The 25,827-nt window shown below is 44.7% G+C and overlaps 1 protein-coding gene and 1 pseudogene across 1 annotated transcript; one reads left to right on the forward strand and one right to left on the reverse strand.

The window, feature by feature from the left end:
• The first annotated feature begins 736 nt into the window (after positions 1–736).
• Positions 737–14,306, forward strand: LOC109928193 (gastrula zinc finger protein XlCGF57.1-like). Its single transcript, XM_048619311.1, has 3 exons — positions 737–2,153; positions 6,767–7,943; positions 12,158–14,306. Exons 2-3 carry the CDS (start codon positions 7,086–7,088, stop codon positions 12,902–12,904), a joined length of 1,605 nt encoding a protein of 534 aa, XP_048475268.1. The 5' UTR covers positions 737–2,153; positions 6,767–7,085; the 3' UTR covers positions 12,905–14,306.
• A 3,334-nt stretch (positions 14,307–17,640) lies between these two features.
• LOC109928196 overlaps positions 17,641–25,827 on the reverse strand; it is a 73,276-nt pseudogene continuing 65,089 nt past the window's right edge.

Raw genomic sequence — 25,827 nt, forward strand, 5'->3', positions numbered from 1 at the left:
CTTCCTATAGCAGGGCGATCAAAATTATATGCAGTACTCCATATGTGGCCTTACCAATGTCTTGTACAGCCATAACATGACATCCCATCTCCTAAACTCAATGCTCTAACCAACGAATGCAAGCGTGCCAATTCATTCATCACCATCCAGTCTATCATTTTCAAGGAACTATGTACCTGCAACCTTAGGTCTCTGTGTTCGACAACACTCCCCATGGCCCAACCATTAATGGTGTAAGTGCTGCCCTAATTTGTCTTATTAAAATGCAACACCTTGCATTTACCTAAATGAAACTCCATCGGCCATTCCTCGGTCCAGTGGCCTACTTGATCACTCTTAAATAACCTTCTTTACTGTCCACTATATTAACAATTTTGGTGCCAGTCACAAACTTACTAACCATACCTCCCATATTCTCATCCAAATTGTTCATATAAATGGCAAACAACAGGAGACTTAGCACTGATCCTTGCGGTACACCACTGGTCACAGGCCTCCAGTCTAGGCAACAACCCTCTGCCACCCACCCTCTCTGTCTCCTACTGTCAAGCCAATTGTGTATCCAATTGCCTAGCTCTCCCTGGATCCTATATGATCTAACCTTACTAACCAGTCTACCCTGCAGAGCCTTGTCAAAGGCCTGGCTAAAGCCCATCTTGTCAACTTCCACAGCTCGGCCTTCATCTATCTTCTTGGTCACCTGTTCAAAAAACTCAATTAAACGTGAGTGAAAGCACACAGATTTAAAGTTGTTTGTAGAAGAAACAAGAGTAATCAGGAATTTTCACTCAGCAAGTGTTTAGCACCTTGAATGTACAGCTTAAGGTTACGACAGGTGGAGGCAGGTAAAATTGAGGCATTCAAAAACGGATTAGATGGTTGTTTGAAAGAGAAACAAATGTCTAGAGCTCTGGTGGGAAGTAGAAGAACAGCACGAAGTGCTCGTGTCGAGAACCGTCATAAACTGGATGGGCTGAAGTGGACTCTGTACTGTAAAGATTTCCAAAATTCTCAACACAGAAGATGTGCTACTCAATTACACCAGACTCTGTCTCAAATAGTTATCAGTACAATTTTTGGGCCGCTGTCTCCACAACAACAAGGAACAAATCCCAATGCAATGAGTAGGACAGGCCGTGGTAGTTTTCCTGCCCAACATTCCGAATGACGTAACCCACCCTTGTCCCAACAACTGGAGAGCAGTGCGCAGGCGCAGACATCGTTCGTGAATTGAGCGTGCTCGGAGTGCTCAATGGTTGCGGACTGAGTTTCATTTCTTGGCTCCGAAAACGTAATTAAATGAGGCGCGGAAGAGAGTGGTGATAGATACGGCGGATGGACGGACAGGATTCTTAAAGATCGTATGTGAGCTACAAACCCCGAATAAGAATCTCCCGGTCCCCCGTTTGTTCCGACTGGGACAACGTTTCCAGGCTTGTTCCCAGTGACAGGCCCCGGCCTGACGGCCGCCATCTTTATTGGGGGCACTGGCAGCGGGGCCGCCGTCTCTGTAGGGGGCATTGTTTGCACAGACGGGGCTGAAATTGTTGCCCATTGTTCAGAATGGACACAACTTGTCCATCAAGTTGCGTTAGCCTTTCACACCCAATGTCTTATTGATGAGGCAGAGCGGTGGCACATAGAGAGAGAAAAAAAAGAAGATCCTGCTTCTGGATTCCATGAGATGTCTTGCCCAAAGATCCTTGGCTGTATTCAGTCATATGAAGACCCAGGACAGAAACTCCACCTGTGTCGATGTCAGCCTTGAATCGAGAGACTGCTGACCACTACGTGTGCAGCATGGACCATGTGGTCAACCTTGGCAAGGAGGAGGGGATGTTGTGAATTTGTATCCTATATTGACTGGGATAGAGTTTTGAAATCCCTTTTCCTGGGCGTTAGAAGAGGAGGATTTACACAATTCAAACGCAGACCAAGTGAAATGCTTGTCTCTTCTGAATGTCGATCTCTGACTTACTGCTTGATTTTGTAAACTTCTTGCAGGACATTTGAAGAGGATGTGCAGTAACATCACCTACTCCTTGGATAATTCCTGAACTCTGAGATTTTTTTCTCTGACTTCACTTCTTCTGATAGCTTTCTAGCTGCAGGCTCCAATAGGGGATTTTCAAAATAAAATAACTGTTTCAAAGGTGAGTATTTGTGACCATTCATTGACAAGTTAGAGCTTTTAATGCTGTGCTTTTATCTGTGAGAGGTTTCATCACTCTGCAGCTGATGTCATCCCTCTGTTTCACTGATGTTTGATTACCCGCATGGATAGTTTGGAGGGGCAGTTACAGGCAATGAAGAATGTACAGGAGCCAGGGAATGTCATAACTGGCAGTTTCAGAAGGTAGAAAAACCGCAGATACAGTCAGGTAGATGGGTTACATCTAGGAAAGGTAGGAGGAATAGGCAGGTAGTGCAGGAGTCTCCTATGGCTCTCTCCATCTCAAACAAGTGTGCTGTTTTGGAAAACGTAGGGGGTGATGGACTCTCAGGGGAATGTAGAACTGACAGCCAGGTTTCTGAGATTGGCTCTAATGTAACGAGGGGAAGGTTCCAAGAGATTGATTTTGATAGGAGACTCTCTAGTCAGAGGTACAGACAGACAGTTCTGTGGCCGGCAACGGGATCTCAGAATAGTGTGTTGCCTCCCAGGTGCCATAGTCAAGGATGTCTCGGAGAGGGTGCAGAATATTTTCAAAGGGGAGAAGGACCAGCAGGAGGTCATTGTACACATGGGGACCAATGGAGTGGGAAGAGAAAAGGGCAAGGTTCTGAGGACAGAATATAGGAAGTTAGGCAGGATATTAAAAAGTAGGCCCTCGAGTGTAGTAATATCTGGATTATGCCCGGTGCCATGTGCTAGTGAGGGTAGGAATGGGAGGATAGAGCAGATGAATACATGGCTGAGGAGCTGATGCAGGGGAGAAGGATATATATTTTTTTGGATCATTGGAATCTCTTCTGGGGTAGAAGTGACCTGTATAAGAAGGACAGGTTGCACCTGAATTGGAAGGGGCCTAATATACTGGTGGGGAGATTTGCTCGAGCTGCTTGGGAAGATTTAAACGAGTTGGGTGGGCGGGGATTTAGAGAGATAGTGAGAAAAGAGATCAGTCTGAGGCTGGTGCAGTTGAGAAAAGGAGTAAGTCAAACAGTTAGGGCAGGCAGGAACAAAGTAGAGAATGAGATAGGACTGATAAATTAAAATGCATTTATTTTGATGCAAAAGGCCTAACAGGTAAGCCTGTTAGGTCAGGACATGGCTGGGAACATGGGACTGGGATATCATAGCTGTTACAGAGATATGGCTTAGGGATGGATAGGGCTGGCAGCTTAATGTTCCAGGGTATAGATGCTACAGGAAGGATAGAAAGGGGGGGCAAGAGGGGAGGGCATTTTTGATTAGGAATAACATTATGGCTGTACTTAGGGAGGATATTCCAGAGAAGTTATTTGGGTGGAACTGAAAAATAAGAAAGGGATGATCACTTTATTGGGATTGTACAATAGAACCACCGCCCCCCTCTCCCAATTGTCAGCAGGAAATTGAGAAGCAAATTTGTAAGGAGATCTCAGTTATCTGTAAGAATAATAGGGTGGTTATGGTAGGGGATTTTAACTTTCCAAACACAGACTGGGACTGCCATAGCGTTAAGGGATCAAGTGGAGAGGAATTTGTTAAGTGTGTACAAAAAAATTTTCGGATTCAGTATGTGGATCTACCTACTAGAGAAAGAGCAAAACTTGACCTGCTCTTGGGAAGTAAGACAGGGCAAGTGACCGAGGTATCAGCGCGGGAGCACTTTGGGACTAGTGATCATAATTCTATTAGTTTTAAATGGTTATGGAAAAGAATAGATCTGATGTAAAAGTCAGAGATCTAAATTGGAGGAAGGCCAATTTTGACCATATTCAACAAGAACTTTCAAATGTTGACTGGGGGTGGATATTCTCAGGTAAAGGGATGGCTGGAAAATGGGAAGCCTTCAGAATGGAGATAACAAGAGTCCAGAGACAGAATATCCCTGTTAGGGTGAAGGGCAAGGCTGGTAGATGTAGGGAATGTTGGATGACTAGAGAAATTAAGATTTTGGTCAAGAAAAAGAAGGAAGCGTATGTCAGGTATAGACAGCAGGAACCAAGTGAATCCCTAGAGGAGTATAAAGGCAGTAGAAGTATACTTAAGAGGGAAATCAGGAGGGCAAAAAGAGGACATGAGAGTCTTGGCAAATAGTGCTAAGGAGAATCCAAAGAGTTTCTACAAATACATTAAGGAGAAAAGAGTAATTGGGGAGAGAATAGGGCCCCTTAAAATCAGCAAGGCTGCGTATGTGTGGAACTGCAGGAGATGTGGCAGATACTAAATGAGTATTTTGCATCAATGTTTACTATAGAGAAGAGTATGGAAGATAGAGAACTTGGGGAAATAAATAGCGACATCTTGAAAAATGTCCATATTATAGATGAGGAGGTGCTGGACGTCTTCAAGCGCATAGAGGTGAATAAATCCCCGGGATTTGATCAGGTGTACCCTAGAACTCTGTGGGAAGCTAGGGAAGTGATTGCTGGGCCCCTTGCTGAGATACTTGTATCATCGATAACCACAGGTGAGGTGCTGGCAGACTGGGGGTTGGCTGACATGGTGCCATTATTTAAGAACCATGGGAAGGAAAAGCCAGGGAACTACAGACCAGTGAGCCTGATATCAGTGGTGGGCAAGTTGTTGGAGGGCATTCTGAGGGACAGGATTTACATGGATTTGGACAGGCAAGGACTGATTAGGGATAGTCAACTTGGCTTTGTGCATGGGAAATGGTTTCTCACTAACCTGATTGAGTTTTTTGAAGAAGTGACGAAGAGGACTGATGAAGGCAGTGCAGTGGACATTCTCTTTGTGGACTTCAGTCAGGCGTTCGACAAGATTCCGCATGGTAGACTGGGTAACAAGGTTAAAGCACATGGAATACAGGGAGAACTAGCCATTTGGTGACAAAACTGGCTAGAAGGTAGAGACAGAGGGTGGTGGTGGAGCAATGCTTTTCGGACTGGAGACCTGTGACAAGTGGTATGCCGCAGAGTTACCAGTGCTGGGTGGACTGCTTTTTGACTTCTATATAAATGAGTTAGATGTGAATGTAGTAGGTATACTAAGTAAATTTGCAGATGACACCAAAATTACCGGTAGAGCACACAGCAAAGAAGATTGCCTCAGAGTACAGCGGAACTTGATCAGATGGGCTGAGGAGTGGCAGATGGACTTTAATCAAGATAAATGTGAGGTGCTACATTTTGGTAGGGCAAATCAGGGCAGGACTTATACATTCAATGGTAAGGTCCTGGGGAATGTTGCTGAACAAAGGGACCTTGGAGTGCAGGTTCATCGTTCCTTGAAAATGGAGTTGCAGGTAGGGTAGTGAAGAAGGCATTTGGTACGCTTGCCTTTATTTGTCAGAGCATTGAGTGTAGGAGTTGCAAGGTCATATTGCAGCTGTACAGGACATTGGTTAGACCACTTTTGGAATACTGCATTCAATTCTGGTCTCCTTGCTATAAGAAGAATGTTGTGAAACCTAAAAGGTTTCAGAAAAGATTTTCAAGTATATAACTAGGGTTGGAGTGTCTGAGCTATAGGGAGAGGTTGAATAGGCTGGTGCTAATTTCCATGGAGTGTCGGAGGCTGAGGTGTGACCTTATGGAGGTTTATAAAATCATGAGGGTCATGGATAGGGTGAATAGTTAAGGTATTTTCCCCAGGGTAGGAGAGCCCAAAAGTAGAGGGGACAGGTTTAAGGTGAGAGGGGAAAGATTTAAAAGGGACCTAAGGGACAACTTTTTCACACACAGGGTGGTGCGTGTATGGAACAAGCTGCCAGAGGAAGTGGTGGAGGCTGATACAATTACAACATTTAAAAGGCACCTGGATGGATACATGAATAGGAAGGATTTAGAGGGATATGGGCCAAATGCTGGCAAATGGGACTAGATTAATTTAGGGTATCTGGTTGGCATGGACAAGTTGGTCTGAGGGGTCTGTTTCCATGCTGCACGTCTTTATGACTCTATGACTAAAATGTTGGTGCTCGTTAAACATGAACCTTAGTATATAATTGAACACAGGGGTGATGGATAAAAAAAAACTTGGTGCAAGTTGACACGTGGCCAGCCATGTTTTGGATGACCTCGAGATTATAGGGAGGTTGAACGTGGAAGCCTGGCTGGGAGTGTGTTAGGATAGTTGAGTCTCAATGTAAACAAAAGTTTCATCAGATAAGCTGAGACGAGGGTGGAGGTAATTACTTATACAGAAGCTAGCAGGGGCTGGAAGAGGTTACAGAGAAAGGGAGGGGAGTCATGTTCCGTGTGATTTGGTGTTGATGGGATATATGGTTGGAAGCTCATCTTACAGTGAAACATTTCTTCCTGGTTGTCTACAGTCTATTCAGCCTGAGAAAGTTACCAAGGCCAGGGTTGGAGTTGGTGGCGAGGGAGAGAAGTTTGTAGTGGAAACTGAGACAATGGCTTCAGTCTTCCTAATATTTAAACAGAGGAACTTTCCACTCACACAGAACCGGATGTCAGACAAATCAGGATGGGCGGATGTCTTGGAGCTGATGGTGTTCACATACACGTGCAGCCCTAGTCCTTCTAGATCATGGAGGCTGGGGAAGTGGGAGATTCTGTCAAAGTTTGGTCAAGTTGCAAATATATAAAATCCCTCTGCCATTCCCACATCTATCTTCCTGTTCTTCCACAGGGGCAAGAGTCTGGTGTAAGTCCCAACTGGGCTGTAGGTTCCCTTTTGTGAAGGACACTGATGAACCGGTTTGGTTTTTCTGACAATCAGCAGCCTTCATGGTCATGAGTTCTGGTGCGTACCAGAGTCATTCAGCAGAGTTTCACAACCAACATTTGTGTTTTCGTGGATTTTCTGTCACTGTCAGCTTTCTGTTTCAAAACAGTTTCACAGGACGTTGAAGAGAGGACTTGAGGTGAGAAAAGTCAAACCCAAATCATATAAGGGCCTGATGAAGTCACCCAATTTGTTGCAACCTTAAGACCATCGGATTTTAAACATGGAAGGAATCAGCACCGTTCAGTGCGGGGAGGAATCCGATTCGTGTTACGTGTGGGGGCCAGGTTTCAGCCAATCGCCTGGCCTGTCAGAAAATGACTGCGACCACAGCGGGGGTAAACCATGGAAATGTGGAGACTGCGGGAAGGGATTCAAATCCCCGTCTGAGCTGGATACTCATCAGCGCAGTCACACAGGGGAGAGGCCTTTCACCTGCTCTGAGTGTGGAAAAGGTTTCTCTCAATTATCCACCCTGAAGACACACCAGCGAGTTCACACTGGGGAGAGACCGTTTACATGTTCTGACTGCGGGAAGGGTTTCACCCAGTCCTCCGCCCTGCAGACACACCAGCGAGTTCACACTGGGGAGAGACCGTTCATCTGCTCCGACTGTGGGAAGTCGTGCTCTCAGTTAACAAATCTCCTCGCACACCAACGCGTTCACACTAACGAGAGACCTTTTAAGTGCCCAGACTGTGGGAAATGCTTTAAAAGTTCTGGGGAACTGATGCGCCATCAACGACTCCACACTGACGAGAGACCATTCAGGTGCTCTCACTGTGGGACTGGCTTCAAGCGATCGTCTCAACTCACTGTCCACCAGCGAATTCACACTGAGGAGAGGCCATTCACATGCACCGAATGTGGGACAAGATTCACTCGGTCATCCCATCTGCTGACCCACCAGCGAGTTCACTCCGGAGGGAGACTGTTCACCTGCTTGGAGTGTGGAAAGGGATTCACTCGTTCATCCATCCTGGTGATACATCGGCGTACTCACACTGGGGAAAGGCCGTTCACGTGTTCTGAGTGTGGGAAGGGATTCATTAATTCGTCCAACCTGCTGAGACACCAGCGAGTTCACAAGCAACCACAGTGACTGAATTTTGCTGTTGTTCACATCCGGTACTGAACCATGTTCATTGTGGTTTGTTTCTGCTGATGTTAATAAATTCCACTCTAGTTTTAGAGGTTACTATCAGCATAAAGCTCAAATAAATCAACTTTGTGTCAAACACAGTGTGTGCGGAGTCTTTTTAATTTGCCCCACCTCCACCCTCCCTTTCCTCTCCAAAGTCCTTGTACTCGGTGTCCCCCAAAGATCTATCCTTGGTCCCTCCTATTTCTCATCTACGTGCCACTACTAGGTGACAGCATCCAAAAGCACCGTGTTAGTTTTCACATGTACACTGATAATGCCCAACTCTACCTCATCAGCATTCCTATCCATTCCTCCACTACACTATCAAACTTTTTATTCCACGTACAGTACTTGGATGACCAGAAATGTATTCCAGTTGTAAGTCAAGAAGATTAACTGTGCTGCCTGTGTGCCTTCTCACATCAAGCCCCATTTTCTCATCACCCTAATATTCATAGAAACATAGAAGATAGGAGCAGGAGGATGCCATTCACCCCTTTGAGCCTGCTTTGCCATTCATCACGATTATGGCCGATTGTCCAACTCAATAGCCTAATCCTGCCGTCTCCCCTTAACCTTTGATCCCACTCGCCCTGCCGCCTCTTGAATACATTGAATGTTTTGGCATCAACTGCTTCCTGTGGTAATGAATTCCGTAGGCTCACCACTGTTTGGGTGAAAAATGTCTCCTTATCTCTGTCCTAAATGGTCTACCCCAAATCCTCAGACCGTGACCCCCTGGTTCTTGACACACCCACCATTCAGAACATCCTCTCTGCATCAACCATGTCTAGTACTGTTAGAATTTTATAAGTCTCTTTGAGATCCCACCCAACCCCAGTCATTCGTCTGAACTTCAGCGAAAACAATCCTAACCTAGCCAATCTCTCCTTATATGTCAGTCCCGCCATTCCCAGAATCAACCTGGTAAACCTTTGCTGCATTTCCTCAAGAGCAAGGGCATCCTTCCTCGGAAAAGGAGACCAAAACTGCACGCAATATTCCAGGTGTGGTCTCACCAAGGCCCTGTACAACTGCAAGAACACAACCCTGCTCCTGTACTCGAAACCTCTCGCAATGAAGGCCAACATACCATTTGTCTTCTTTACTGCCTACTGCATCTGCATGCTTACCTTCAGTGACCGGTGCGCAAGGATACCCAGGTCCCTGAACACTCCCCTCTTCCAATTTATAGCCATTCAGGTAGTAATCCGACACCTTGTTTTTGCTTCCGAAGTGAATAACCTCACATTTATCCAAATTATACTGCATCTGTCATTGATATACCCACTCACCCACCCTGTCCTAGATCTTGCTGAAGGATCTCTGCATCCTCATCACAGTTCACCCTCCCACCCAATTTGGTATCATCTGCAAACTTTGGCATGTTACATTTTGTTCCTTCATCCAAATCATTAATACATATTGTGACTAGCTGGGGTCCCAGCTCCGATCCCTGTGGCATCCCACTAGTTACTGCCTGCCAATTTGAAAAGGACCCATTAATTCCCACTCTTTGTTTCCTCTCTGCCAACTGGTTTTCTATCTCAATACACTTTCCCCAATCCAATGTGCTTTAATCTTGCAGAATAATCTCTTTCACAGGACTTTGTCAAACACTTTCTGAAAGTCCAAATATACCACATCAACTGGCTCCTCCTCATCAACTCTACTAGTTACATTTTCATACAATTCCAACAGATTTGTCAAACATGATTTCCTCTTCATAAATCCATGCTGACTGCCTGATCCTGCCATTGCTTTCTAAATGCTCTGCTTTAAAGTCCTTAATAATGGATTTGAGAATTTTCCCTATTATCAATGTTAGGCTTACTGGTCTATAATTCCCAGTTTTCTCTCTGCCTCCCTTTTTGAACATTGGAGTGACATTATCTACCCTCCAATCTGCAGGGACTGTTCCAGAGTCTATAGAATCCTGGAAGATGACCACCAATGCATCCACTATTTCTACAGCCACTTCCTTAAGTACTCTGGGATGTAGATTATCAGGCCCTGGGCCCCAGACCTTAAATAGCTTCTGGTCAAACCGTGTCTTAAGATTGCTATGTTTTTCAAATTTTCTCCAGGACCTGCAATTTCCATATTCCACCCCCCACCCCCCACCCCCACCATGAACTTTGTCACTCTCTATATCTGTAATTTCCAGTTTTTCACTGCCACCACGACGTGTGTCACTAACCATGTATTCTCAATTTGCAAAGTCATTTGATATATCTATTATTTGTGTGCTGGTCTCTTAATTTTGCATGCACTGCGAGCATCCCAAAATGATTCACAGTCAATGATGGCTTTTGGAAGAATGAATGAAATGAGACAGAATAAACTTAGTGATATAAATTTTAGGCAGAGTGACCAGAAAGTGTGTGGACATAAATCTAAAAATATGACTGGCGATAAAGCTGTTCATAAAAAGCTTTCTTCACGGAGGTATGGAGTATGGAAGCAAGAGAGTTAGCTGGAATCCTTCTAACTGCCTCAGCTTCAGCAGAAACACTGTGTTCAATTCTGACTCTCACACTTCGGGAAAGGTGACAAAGTGTTTGAGATGGTGCAGAAAATATTTGCCAGAATATATGCAACACTCAACACCATCCAGTTCAAAACAGCATGTTTGACTGACATCCCATCCACCAGCTTCAACATTGTCTTTTAAGCACCAAAAAGCAAAAAGTACCTTCTACAAGATGCAGTAACTCACCAAATCTCCTTCAACAGCATCTTTCAAACCCACAAACTCTACCACCAGGGAGGACAAAGGCAACAGAATCAAGGCAACACTACCACCTACCACAGACGGGCAATAAATATTGGTCAGTGAATGAAGAACAAAGAGAGGGGTTTCTGTTGCGTGGTGAGATAGTGGAAGTTCAGATAAATTCTTTCCAGAGCTGAGAAAGACAAGCAGTGATTTACTGGAAGTGTTCATTCATTTCTAGAAGATTTCATGTGGAGAGACAGAGAGTAACAATAAATAGAATCATCGACAGAATGCTGGAAATCACTAAACGCAGCTTTCAAATAATTGGCAAATAATCCAGGGTAAAAGATGTGGAGATAATTTTACAAAGCGAGTCTGGAACAAACTGAATGGCTGCTGCAAACAGATTCAGCAGTCATTCTCAAAGGTGGTTTGGAAATGAAGTCAATAAGGAAAGATTCGGAGGGCTATAGGCAAGGAAGAAGGGAAATGGGCCGGATTTGCAGTATTTCCGGGGAGATAGACGACAGCCACAATTGAGTGAATGGCAACCAGTTTCCCCCCGCCCCAGTCTCTATGATATTGCATCATTCACCTTAAACGATGAAGCCCACCCCAGGGCAACAGACAAGGATACTCCCCTCACTCACCTCCACGTCACCGTAAATGCAAGGTGATTGACAGCAGCTTCGGGCCAATAGCAGGAGGGTGACGTCTGGGCAGGAACCAATCGGAGTGAATGACAGGCGGGACCACAATGCGGCCCGGAGCTCCTGCGCAGGCGTATTGACGCTGCGACGACAGTCTGTCCGAGGCAAGAAGTGTACGGAACGATAAAGGGGGAGACACAAGCAGAAAACGGGAGACAAAAAAGAGCTATTACACACTGGAGATTTTTAAAAAAATATAAACACCTGATGTAGCCTTTCGGATCCGAATTAGAGACTCTTGACCCCGCGTTTGCATCAAGCAGAAAGACGGCTGCAGGCGGTGATAGGCCCGGGTTACCGTCGCCGCCATTATTGGGGGCAATGTTCCGCGAGCTGCGCGTCTGCCATGTTTATGGGGGGCAATGTGCAGCAGGGCGCAAATTCAGACCAAGAGAAATGTTTGTCTCTTCTGAATTTGTCATGAACTTACGGTGAGGGATTTTGTTTTTGTCCATAAGGGATATCAAGTCAGAACAATTTGCAGACGGGGAAATCAAAACACACCTCACATCTGACGGATTCTACCACCGCCTGATTATCTTTCTCCTTTGAACATGGAAGGAGAAAGGGAGAAACTGTGGAAATGTGAGGATTGCGGGAAGGGATTCAGATCCCCATCTGCGTTGGAAACCCATCGGCGCAGTCACACTGGGGAGAGGCCGTTCATGTGTCCTAATTGTGGTAAGGGATTCACTTGCTCAACAACCCTGCGGACACACCAGCGTGTTCACACTGGAGAGAGACCATTCATTTGTTCCATGTGTGGGAAGGGATTCACCCGATCATCCCACCTAGTAACACACAAGCGGGTTCACACTGGGGAGCGACCTTTTAAATGCCCAGATTGTGAGAAGTGCTTTAAAAGATCCGACGAACTGGTGTACCATCAACGGGTTCACGCTGATGAGAGACCATTCAGGTGCCCTCACTGTGGGACTGGCTTCAGGCGATCATCTGACCTTGCCATACACCAGCGAATCCACACTGGGGAGAGGCCATTCTCCTGCTCTGAGTGTGGGAAGGGATTCACTCGGTCAACCCACTTGCTGACACATCAGCGTGTTCACACTGGGGAGAGACCCTTTATATGTCCAGACTGTGAGAAATGCTTTAAAAGTTCTGCAGAACTGATTTACCATCAACGTGTTCACACTGATGAAAGACCGTTCAGGTGCTCTCACTGCGGGTCTGGGTTCAGGGGATCATCTCAACTCAGTGAGCACCAGCGAATTCACACCGGGGAGAAGCCATTCACTTGCTCCGAGTGTGGAAAGAGATTCACACACTCATCCAACCTGGTGTTACACAAGCGAGTTCACACTGGCGAGAGACCATTCACTTGCCCTGAGTGCGGGAGGGGATTCACTCGATCATCCCACCTGCTGAGACACCAGCAGGTTCACAACATGGAGAGTGACCTGGTAAATGTTAACACTGTGGGCAGCGCTTTAACAGGTCAAATGAACTAATGCCCTGTCAGGATGTTCACTGATGCGAAAGTGTTTGGTCCTCTCGCCATGGAGCTGAGTTTAGGCAATCACAGGACCTCACAAAACACCAGCTGACTTCTGCGGAATGATCATTTACATAGGAGTCTCTTGTTTATCAGCAAGTTCACCAGTGACAGCAGAGATTGGATTGTTAATCACATCAAAGACTGAACTGTGTTCATTCTGACAGTGAGGGTTTGTTTCTGATCTCATTAGCTAATGGTGCCCCACAACATCTCTTATTTGTGTGTGAATAGACTATTATGTCTTCAAACATCATTTTGACATTTAAATTCTCCAGGATAAATATTGAACTGTCAGTGAATAATAAGCAGATCACAGTCGTCCTGTAGCTCAATACTGACAGGAGAGAATCTGTTCTGTAATTTGAGAATGAGGCTGGTGTAAGCTCTGAATGTTGGCAATTTGATAGATAGGCTGTTCAAAACTGTTAACCTGTCAGATTTCGAAGGAATCCTCTTAAAGTCTAATTAATTGTAACTCACTGACTAGCCTGCAGCACTTTTGTTCCTTGTTTTGTGAAGTTACTCTCCCCTTTATTGCTGAACTGTGATTTCATTTACACATTGGGGAGAGGCCATTTATCTGCTTGCGTATAGGAAGGGATTTAGTCAAGCATCCAACCTGCTGAGACACCAGCGAGTTCACTAGTAACAGCAAAGTTTGGATTCTGTTGTTATTGCTGCCCTGTGAACTGAACTATTTTCATTCTGACAGTGGGGCTTTATTTCTGATGTCAGTTGCCCCTTTAGAATTAGCATGACACCCCAACATCTCTCATTCTTACGTCAGCAGAGCATTCTCTCTCCAAATCTCATTTTAAAATTTAAATTCAGAACTGTATTGAACTGAAGATGAACAATGGACCAATCACAGTCTAGATTTGCAGCTGTATATTAACAGGATTGACTCCATTCTGTATCTGTCGGATGAAGCTGTGAAAGCTCTGTATGTTGCTATCATAAGCTATTTGACAGAAGGGCTGTTCAAAGCTGATAACATGTCATATAATGTCTTCATCCAATTATTTTAAGCTGCTTCACAAATGACCTTTCCTGCATCACAAGGTTCAAGGGATGGATGTTCACTAATGGTTGGACATCATTGTGATGGTTCAGCAGTATTTGCAACTCCTCAGAAACTGAAGCAGCCCGTGTCTAAATGTAGCAAGACTTAGACAACACACAGGTTTGGATGGGTATGTGGGAAATAACATTTTCACCACACAAATGTCAAGCATTGACTACCTCTAACAAAAAATGAACACAATCATTGTTTTTCTACATTCAATGGCATTACCATTGCTGAATCCCTCACTATGAACATCTTGGTGCTTATTATTGACCAGAAACTGAATGGACCAGACATATAAATACAGTGGTTACAAAAGCACATCAAGTGTAGGAATCCTGCAGTGATTAACTCATCTCCTGACTCCCCAGATCCTGTGCACCATCAATGAGGCACAAGTCAGGAGTGTGGTGGAATATATTCCACTTGTCTGGAAGAGTGTAGTTCCAACAACATTCAAGAAGCTTGACAAATATCAGGGCAAAGCGGCCTGCCATTTCATCCAGTATGTTCAACATTCACAAACTCACCACCATTGCAGTAGCATAAATATATGACAATTACAAAATGCACTGCAGCATTTCACTCAGGCTTGTTTCACAGCACCTTCCAAACCTACAGCCTGGACCATCTCGAAGGAGAAGGGCAGCAGAGACAAGGAATCACCACCTGCAAGTTCCTGTTCCATGCCACATACGTCCTTGACTTGGAACTGTATTTGCCATTTCTTCACCATTGCTGAGGCTAAATTCTGGATCTACCTTCTTAACAGCATTATGGGTGTCCCTACATGCAACAGTTCTGGAAGGGAAGGCAACTCACCTCCATCTTCTCACAGGGCAATTATGATGAGTAATACTTGCTAGCCCAGCCAGTGATACTCACATTCCATGAATAAATAATAATACTATATTAAAGGAACACTTACTCATTAAAAACTCACCAATTGATCACCTCAAACCGTTCTCCACACTGTGATGAATACGTGGCATCTTACAGTGAATCATTCACTGGCCTGTGGTATCTTTGTTTCTTGGTTTATGAATTAATTATCCTTATTAGAGCTGAACTGCTGAATAACTGTCATTATATTTACATCTCTCCACAAAAAAAAACTGTCTGCCCACCTATCACTGTAATTTTTCAACAATAATCAATATTTGCGGCATGACTTTGGAGTGTGGGATCTTGGTGATTTTTCAGGAAAGATTGAATTCGCTCTCTTGGCAGTTTGACAGATCCAGAATGATGTTTCATGACCATCAGAAGCAAGATCAAGCGTTGTCCATTAAGTCCTTTGAGCCTGCTTTGTCATTAACTACGATCATGGCCGAACTTACAGCTCAGCTGCACCCTCCACATGTCCCTTCATTCTATTTGGACCCAAAAACCTATTGACATCAGCCTTAAATCTATCAATCATTGAGTAGCTACAGAACTGTGGAAGAGACAATCCACAGGTTGACAACCCTTAGCCTGAAGAAATCACTCCTCACCTTAGTCTTTAATTGTCAACCGCTTATTCTGATATGCATGTTCCCATGTAGGACAGGACTAGGTCATTCACCCCATCGAGTCGGTTTCACTTTTCAGTAAGATTATAGCTTATTTTCAATTGATCACCACTTCCCTGTACTATCTTCATATCCATTGATGTCTGTGGTCTCCAGAAATCTGTCATGTTCTGTCTTGTATATGCCTAATGATTGAGCTTTGAGCCCTCTTGCGTGGAGCATTCCAAAGGTTTAATGCCGTCTGAAGAAAGAAATTCCTCCGCATCTCAGGCTTCTAAACTTTATGAAATGGGCCTGTTTTACTCAATGTCTCTTTATGACTCAAGACTCCTATCCCAGAAATCTATCCCTTGAACCTATCCTGTACTTCCCAAGTCAGCCCCTCCTTCGGTGAGAAGTGTAAATTTTCATACAGCACCTCAGATTTGGTCTCACTACTGTATAATCACAGGAAGCCATCTTCAATCTTGTAGAATCCCTACAGTGTGGAAGCAGGCCATTCAGCCCATTGAATCCACAACCGTAAAGCGTGATCCACCCCATTCCTGTTACCCTGCATCTACCATAGCTAATCCACCTAACCCGCACATCACTGGACACCATGGGCAATTTAGCATAGTCAGTCCACCTAACCTGCACATCTTTGGATTGTGGGAGGAACCTGGAGCACCCAGAGGAAACCCACCTAGGCACAGGGAGAATGTGCAAACATCACACAGATGGTTGCCTGAGGCAGGACTTGAACCCGGCACTGAGGCAGTAGTGCTAACCATTGTGCTGCCCCAATACTTTGTAATAAAAATTAAGCTACCAATTGTCTTGCCAGTGGTTGGTTCGCTCAGTTGGCTTGATCATCAGTGTGTAGTTCAATTCTTCCTCTCATTCTGCGGAGTACTGGGATTCACCTCCTTGGCTCTGAGAGTGGAATAGCAACCTTAATGGATGAAAACTACTAGGAAAAAAGCACAGGATGAACATTAGCAGACAATGAGCCAAGAACCTGTGTTAGGCCAGAGCATTAATGGGATGGAAGCTGCATCTTAATCTTCCATTATTTGTGTACAAGGATACCCAGGTCCCAGTCAATGCAGAACATTCTGCTGTTGATCTATATAACCAAAGTGAATAACTTAGTACTTCACCTCATTGTATTCCATTTACCTTGTATTTACTCATTCACCCGACCTGTCTACCTCCTTCTATAGCTTTTTGGAGTCCTCATCTCCACTCGTTATCCCACCAAATTTTGTATCACCAGGATGAAGGTAGGCAAGTCCAGGGGATTTGTCACCACTTAATCCCATTAATTTTTCAAGTACTGTTTTTTTAAGTTCCTCCTTCTCACTGGATATTCATTACACCAGTATTTCCAGAATGCATTTTATATGTCCCACTGTGAAGACAGCTAGAATAGTTTTTTTTTAAATGTCTCTGTCATTTCCTTTTTTCTGCATAATAGTTACATCTGTCTCTGCCTCTCATGAGCCCAGGTTTAGAGTCTATTAATAAGGATCTTGAGACATTGAGTAAAATGGGCCTATTTCATGGAGTTCAGAAACCTGAGATGTGCAGGAATTTCTTCAATGAGAGGGTGGTGAATCTGTGGAATTCTCTACCCAAGGGCTCGAAGCTCAGTCATACTATTTACAAACCTATAAAAATGTTTACAATCTTTTTTCAATGTTTTTTGTTAGTTCCTGTCATATTCGTTGTTCTCTTTTCTTACTAATTTCTTGATATTATTTTCAAAAGTCCATGACATTTTATTGTGCAATCATGCAGCTCTTGTCCAATGACAGGTGACTTCATGTGCCACTACATGAGAGTACACGCTGTGATTAACAGATTTTCCGAACTCCCATTATCTCACTATTCTAACTAGTACAAGTTGGTTCAAAGCATCACAAATTCTACCTGCACACATGCAGAGAAAGGAAGAGCATCACTACAATTTCAGCTGATGTTAAGATTTGTCAAATCAGATCCTGGAGTGAAATTTGGCTTGATAGACCATAAGTTTTAATGTTGCAATTTAGTTACCATGTGGTCAGTCACTGAAAAATAAATCACATGGATAAGCCAAAATACTTCCAATACCTAACATCAAATTGTATTTAATTTTTATTTAAAGCTGCAAGAAGCTTAAAACAGTGCAAAGAAAGTATTCAACAATTTTTCCACAGTATCCTTTACAGATACTCAACTCCAGTGAAGTGACTCCAATCACAATTCTCTAACTTCTTGCTTAAATGATGAAGTTTCAGACAGTTCCTTTCAGATTTGCTGTACACTCTCCAGATGTAATTCTCTCAGTCTCTTCCAAAAACTCAAAAATACAAGTGAACCTACAGACTTTCCTGATTGAATCTTAAGGGAAACTCTGTCTTTCCAGCTTTTCTTCTTCAACAGAAAAAAAAGCTTCTTTCCAGCATGAAGGCTTCCAGAAACCAAACCTCCTTTTTGCTGGATTAGCTGTTTCTTCTGACCTCAACTTGAAAGAGGCTCCTGATCATATGTTTCCCTGTAGGTCATTAAAAGCAAACTTAGTAAACATTGCACCAAAGTAGCTTGCTGGTCATTTAAAATAGGCCTCATGTTTTCTTGGAAATAATTTTGAACTTACTGTTAAAAAAATGATTTTCCAACCTTTAAACAAATAAGTCCCTTTTGCAACTGTAACAAAACCTATTTCCTTTTACTTTCAAATGCAAATTCCCAAATTACACCAATATATTAGAAATCTTTATCACAACTCTGACTTACTTTATTAACTCAGAGACGACATCATTCTTACAGACAGTAACTAGAGACTGGATGACTGTTTGAATCTCTTTCCGTTTACACAGCAAATCTTACGGTTCTGACAAAGGGTCACTGAACCTGAAACGTCATCTCTGTTTTCCACAAATGCTGCCAGAACTGCTGAGCTTCTCCGACAATACTGTTTTCTGTTGCAATGCCTAAGGTATCTCTTCACTCTGAATGTGTTGCTGTTTCTGGGAGCCAGACAATTTGGCAAATCCCTTACCACAGTGTGGCTACACCGAGGATAAATTTCCAGCTGGGGTGGAGAATACCCTTGTATTCTTATACTCCCCTCTCCCTCGTATATTTGCTTAGCCTCATTATAAATGGATCAGCACTATTCATTTCAACCACTCCTTGTGGCAGTGAGTTCCACTTTCCCATACTGTTGCAGTGAAACAGTTTTTTCTGAATTCCCTACCAGTTTTCTCGGTGAGCACCTTGTATTGATGGTCTCTTCCCTACAGGAGGGAACTTTCTCTCTGTATCCCTCTATCAAACCTGTCATAAGGTTAAAGAATTCTATTAGGTCACTCCCTTGGCCAGGGAAATGTGATCCAGCCTGTCAACCTTTTCCTGATCTGTATCCCACACATTTCTGGGATCATCATTACAAATCTTTTCTGCTCCCTCTCCACTGCCTCAGTATGATTTTTTCATAAAATATGAGCAGAAAAATTGGCTAGAAGGTAGGAGAAAGTACAATGGGACCTCGATCAGATGGGCCGAGAAGTGGCAGATGAAGTTTAATTTAGATAAATAAGAGGTGTTGCATTTTGGTTAGGCAAATCACAGCAGGACTTGTACAGTCAGTGATTGGGTCATGGGGAGTGTTGCCAAACAACAAGATCTTGGAATGCAGGTTCATAGATGCTTGAAAGTAGAGTTGCAGGTAGGAAGGTTAATGAAGAAGACATTTGGTATGCTTGCCTTTATTTGTGAGTGCACTGAGTATAGGAGGTGGGAGGTCATGTTATCACTGTACAGGACATTGGTTAGGCTACGTTTGGAATACAGCATTCAGTTCTGGTTTCCCTGCTATAGGAAAAATGTTGCTAAACTTGAATGGGTTCAGAGAAGATTTACAAGATGTTGCTGGGGTTGGAGGATTTGAGCTATTAGAGAAGCTGAATAGGCTGGGGCTATTTTCCCTGGAGCGTCAGAGGCTGAGGTGTGACCTTATTGAGATTTATAAAATCTTGAGAGGCATGGATAGGGTGAATAGCCAAGGTCTTTTTCTCAGGGTAGAGGAGTACAAAACTAGAGGACATAGGTTTAAGGTGAAAGATATAAAAGTGACCTAAGGGGCAATATTTTCATGCAGGAGATGGTGCATGTATGGAATGCGCTGCCAGAGGAAGTGGTGGAGGTGGGTAGAGTTACAATATATAAAAAGCATCTGGATGGGTACATGAATAGAAAGACTTTAGAGGAATTTGGCCCCAATGCTGGCAAATTAATTTAAGATATCCGGTGGCATGGACGAGTTGGACCGAAGGGTCTGTTTCCATCCTGTACAACTCTTATGATTTTATAACTGCACACAGTGGCTGGTGAAACTTTTGATGCTAGATTGTCAGAGTATACAAAAAGGGGGTTGAGATAATATACAATCTTAAAGTAGTTAATTCAGGAACAAGAGTTAAAATTCAAAGCAAGAGCTAAACAGACAGGGAAATCATGTGGCCTGTAACAGATAAGAACGGTTTATTAATCCCAGAGGACAAACCAAGAATGCAGAGAGACCTGATCTCTGTAGTTGGTGGTGGCGTCTCCTGTGTATGATTAACTGGTGGGAGCCAGAGAGTGCATTGGGCTGAAGATAATCTGGATCAATTCGGAATGTCGTTCCATTCTGAAGTGATGTTCTTGCACATGACAGCCCATTGTAATGAGATCCAATCCTTGTTCTGCACTATAACAATTCTTGTAGTTTTGTAACGGAGACAGAAGTGTCTTGTTTCAGGGCCTGTGTGAGTGACTGCCTATTTTATGCCTGTCAGCCATCAAACAGCTGTGGAAACTTTCTTTGAGAGAGAAAGAGCTATTTTGATTATATTTCAAGATATTTGCTCAGAGTTTACAAATTTATCAGACAATGATTTCTTACAGTCTTTGGTCAGATCTGTCTCCTTCCTGTGCTGAGGGCATTTCTGTATCAGATGGTGAGGTAACATTTGGAGACTCAATTCTCCCCAATTCCCATTCCCTTTCTTTCTGGGATAATGAAGGAGCCACTGGAATGTGCAATCAGTAAGAACTGTCAGCAAGAACTAATCTGCATGTCCTCACTGGAGAAGCTGATCAGTGGATTCTTTTAAACATTGAACTGTCAAGATCATACCAAAGATCAATTTAGAATTTAAGTAAAAATTCATGGCATCATCCTAAATTGTGATGAGAGCTCCTGAAATCAAAGGGAAAGGTCACTGACAGCAGTTCTCAAAGGGACACTGCATCTTTGGTAAGACAATCAGCTCTTGATGCAGAATATTAAGCTCTTGATCCAGTTACAGGGGTTATTAACAACAACAGAAACAAATCCCATGTAAGAATGAACATGATTCATGTTGTATAATCAGGTTGATTTTAATTATAATGAGACTTACAACAGGAAGACATCAGTCTAGAATGAGCATGTAAAGAGGTAGGTCCTTCTTTCAAAAGCTGTTTTTGATTACATCTGTTATAGTAGGTTAATAAAGGAGTGTTACAGTAGATATGGCAACACAAATCTTTACTTTAATAAGAAGCAGACAGCCTCAGGGATACCCACAGCCTGAGATACTCCAGAACAGCGTCCCTGCATGCAGGGAGCAGGATTGAGATGAAGTGGTTCCTTCTTGGATCGGATTAAGAACAATATCAGCAGAATCCAGTCCCTGTGGCCATTTGTGAACACACTGGTGTGTCAGCAGGATGAATTACTGGGTGTATCTCTTCCCACACATGAGGGCAGGTGAATGGCTGTTCCCAGGTGTGAACTCACTATCTTGGAATAAAGGGGTATAACTGACTGAATGTCTCCCAGCACCTGGAGCAGGTAAACACCCTCTCCCAGTGTGAATTTGCTGCTGTATCATCAGGCAGAATAACTGAGTGACTTCTTTTCCACAGTCAGGGCAGGTGAACGGTCTCTTCCCAGCGTGACTGTGTTGATGACTTCCCAACTTGGGCAGGTAATGCAATCATTTCCCACAGTTTCCCACCGGTGCCAGTGTCCTTGTGTCTCTACAGGTTAACCCTTGTCCAAAACATGAGTTGTACAGTTCCTCCCCAAGTGTGAATCGTGTAATTTTTGGGGAGAGTGCTGTCAACCTGGGAATTCAGGTGATGAGCAGTTTAGTGGGAAGGGGGCAACTGGGAAGGAGGATTAGCTCCAACAGGGCATGAGGGGAGATGGGATAGAAATTAGAGAAGGATGTAGCTTTAGGTTCTGGAACAAAAAGAAGCTGAGAGGCTCTTTGATCTTGTGGCGTTGGTGGGAGGAAAGTAACAGAGGCAGCTGATCAGATCGATTGAATCTTAGTGACAGAGAAGCTCCATGAAGTCATCACACTGTTATTGGAAGTGAGGATGGAGGAGACAGGGGTGAGGGAGCATCCTTTAAAAACGTGTGCGTTAGCAATATTAAAAAGACAAAACACCTTATCTAACACAAAGCTGATTGGTTTGATTTTTACCCTGAATATTAGACACTAAAGCCAGATCGGAACTTGTTTACATCAACAGAAACAGAGTCCAATTAACCAGGTACTAACTGGATCTGACTGGTAGAAAAAAAGTCAAATTACTTGTGAACTTGCTGGCGTCCCATCAGTTGGAACGACTAAATGAATCCCTTCCCACATTCTTTTCAGCGAACAGCCTCTCCCCAGTGCAGACTCGCTGTTGTGAAGCAGGCTAGATGAGGTAGTGAATGCCTTCCCACACACACAGAGCAGGAGTATGAACTCTCTGGTGTCACTGCAGGTCAGATGCCTGGGTCAGGCACCGCAGGGAATCAAGGGTCAGGCAGCATCAGAGGAGCAGGAAAGTTGACGTTTCAGGTCGGGATCCCCTTCTTCAGAAATCTTCCTACGCAGGGGTGGTCATATCCTCTGTGCTCCTTGCCCTTTAATTATTTAACAAAACAGTAAATGTTACATTCACCCCGACGTGACCGTCGAAGTGGCCTTGCTCCCCCACCCTCCAGGAGAAGGCACCACGCCTTGGGGTCGGAGTCTGGTACTATTGCCCAGGGATGAGTGAGTAGCGTCTGCCGGAAACCCCTCTCCCTCCTTGCTAGAATAGGGGAACATGAACCCGCACCGCCCGCCCACAGTCCACCCCAACTGGGCCAGGTACCTCGGAGGCTGAGGTAGGGCGTAGCCACGGAGGTTTTGCCCACGCCACAAGAGCAGGAAGGACTCGAGGTGGCACCTGTACTGGCCGGCGGCTGCGGGTGGGGACAGTGAGGCCGAGGACACCCTGGATGGTGGCTTTAAAGGAGCTCCCTCCCGGACCTTTATGTCGGGCACCCCACCCTTACTGTGCTGATCCATTCCCAGATACGGAGGGTGACCCGGGGAGTGGAGCAGGTTTGCGAACCACTGGCACACAGTGGGCCCGATGTTCTGCTCGAGCCTGGTACACTCCAAGACCCTGGAGGTCCTCTGCAAAGGATCCTCCAGCTGCTGACGGAGGACGTGTTCAATGCAGGCGTGTGACCAAACAGTGACCCCCTCCCCCAGACCACCCCCGCCCCGGTGTGGAGGAAGGGGTAAGGGGTCAGGGTTGCCCTCCAGGGCACGAGTGCCTGGCGTATAAACCAGTTGGTGGCTGCCATGTCATTACTTGGACACTTTGGTCCCTTCCTCCCCCCTTGGCTTTGTCACCGCCCTCCAGACAAAGCTTGTTGAGTTTTTCCGGAACAAGGGGCAGCCACTGGGGTCGCTGCTGCCATTCTGAGTGTTCCACTCGAGGAGGGTGGGTCAGGCGCTGGTGTGCCTTTGCACCAAAGTCGGGGGGGGGGCAGCGACTTTGCACCTTCAGCGATACCTTGCCCATGTCTAACCCATCTCACCTGCACTAAGTTTACAGATGACACCAAAATCGGTGGCGTGGTGGACAGTGAAGAAGGTTATCTCAAAGTACAACAGAACCTTGATTAGGTGGGCCAAGGAGCTGGAACTTAGATAAAATGTGAGGTGTTGCATTTTGTCGAGGCAAATCGGGGCGGGACGTACACATTTAGCGGTAGGGTCCTGAGGAGTATTGCCGAACAAACAGACGTTGGGATATAGGTTCATAGTTCCTCAAAAGTGGAGTGGCAGGTACACAGGGTAGTGAGGAAGGCATTCGCTATGCTTGCCTTTATTGGTCAGTGCATTGAGTATAGGAGTTGGGAAGTCATATTGTGACTGTACAAGACATTGGTTAGGCCACTTTTGGAATACTGCATTTAATTCTGGTCTCCCTGCTTTAGGAAAGATTTGTTCAACTTCATAGAGTGCAAAAAAAAGACTTACAAAGATATTGCCAGGGTTAGAAGGTTCAAGCTATAGGGAGCGGCTGTATAGGCTGGGGCTATTTTCCCTGGAGCGTTGGAGGCGGAGGGATGACCTTATGGAGGTTTACAAAACCATGAGGGTGAATAGTCAAGGTTCCTTTCCCATGGTAGGGGAGTCTGAAACTAGAGGTGCACTGGTTTGAGGTGAGAGGGGAAAGATTTAAAAGGGACCTAAGGGGCAACTTTTTCACGCAGAGGGTGGTATGTGCACAGAATGAGCTGCCAGAGGAAGTGGTGGAGGCTGGTACAATTGCACCATTTAAAAGGCATCTGGATGGGTACATGAATTTGAAGGGTTTAGAGGCCAATGGGACCAGATTAATTTAGGATATCTGGTCGGCATGGATGAGTTGGACCAAATGGTCCGTTTCTATGCTGTATAACTCTATGACTCAACAGTGGGATTTACCCCAGTTGCTATTGACGCCAGGTTTGCTGGATACCACAGTCGGTCAAATGCACCCTTGACATTTCGGGCAATCACTCTCACCTCTGGAATTCAGCGCTTTTGTCCAAGTTTGTATCAAGTCTGTAGTGAGGTCAGGAGCTGTGTGGTCCTTGCGGAACCCAAGCTGAGTGTCAAGGAGCAGGTTATCACTGAGCAAGCACTGATTTATGGCACTGTTGGTGACAACCTGCTATCACTTTACTGATGATCGAGCGTAGACTAAGTAGTAGAAATTGGTCTGGTTAGATCTGTCTAGTAACTAGTAATCTCGCCCCTGTGTGAATGGGATGTTGTTCCGTGCAGGGCAATAGTCGCTCCCCTGTAAGTATACTGCCATACATTGAATTAGATGATTTTAAAGTCCCAGTCCCACAGACTCAAACCAATGAACATGGTTCAGTCCTGGATGTGATTAACAGCATAATTCAATCACTGTAGTTCCTCATGAACTTACCAGTGTCTGAGGAGGGTGAACGAACGAGTGAATTGCATCCTGCACTTGGAGCAGGGGAATGGCGTTTCCCCCCTCTATGAACTCGCTTGTGTCTGAGTACGGAGGAATAATCAGCAAATACCTTCCCACATTTGGGGCAGGTGAATGGCTTCTCCGTGGTATGAACTCGCTGGTGTCTCTGCAGATTGGGTAACTGAGTGAACCCCTTTCCACATACTCTGCAGGTAAACAACTTCTCCCCAGTGTGAACTTGCTGGTGGGTCAGCGGTGGTGGGTGACTGAGTGAATCCCTTCCCACACACACAGCAGGTGAATGTCCTCTCGCCGGTGTGAGTGTGCTGGTGTTTCAGTAGGGCAGAGAAATCAGCAAATCCCTTTTCACAGTCAGTGCAAATGAATGGCCTCTCCCCTGTGTGGTGGCGCTGGTGGGTTTCCAGCAGGGACGGGTAAATGAATCCCTTCCCACAGTCTCCACACTTCCATGGTTTCTCCCCGAAGTGACTGCGCTTGTGTTTTGACAGATCGCATGGTCGGGTGAAATCTTGTCCACACTCCAAACATGTGTGTGGTTTCTTCACACTGTGAATGATGCTTTTATTTTCCATGTTCAAAATCCAATGCTGTTCAGGCTGCATCAAAACGGCATTTCCACCAGATCCTGATGTGATATTTGGATTCAGCTTCGTGACCCGAATACTCTGCAGAGTGTGTAAGTCAGGAATATGAGAACATTTGGAAAAACAAAGTCTGCTTGTACAATGGCATCAAAATGGAACGATAGAACATTCACAAAAACGTAAAGTCAGATTGCGCAACAGAGTAGAATGAATCTGATCATTTGTTGGGCTACAGCTTGGAAAAAGATGTGACCGTGAAAGCTGCTTGTCACAAAACACCACCTGTTTCACTCCTACCCATGAGGGAAAGGAGAGTAAGATAAAACAAAGAACCGTAGGTGCTGAAAATCTGAAACAAGAACAGAAATTGCTGGAGAAACCCTAGCAGCACGTCTAGCAACATCTGTGGAGAGAAACAGAC

Source organism: Rhincodon typus, chromosome 42 (assembly GCF_021869965.1).
Source record: "Rhincodon typus isolate 14 chromosome 42, sRhiTyp1.1, whole genome shotgun sequence".
NCBI classification, from domain to species: Eukaryota; Metazoa; Chordata; class Chondrichthyes; order Orectolobiformes; family Rhincodontidae; genus Rhincodon; species Rhincodon typus.

What these genes read in the sequence shown, in the direction of transcription:
- LOC109928193 (XM_048619311.1), top strand. Translation starts at nt 7,086, where the DNA reads ATGGAAGGAATCAGCACCGTTCAGTGCGGGGAGGAATCCGATTCGTGT. An exon ending in ACCTGCTGAGACACCAGCGA is followed by an intron (nt 7,944 to 12,157) that starts GTTCACAAGCAA and finishes CGGACACACCAG; the next exon opens with CGTGTTCACACTGGAGAGAG.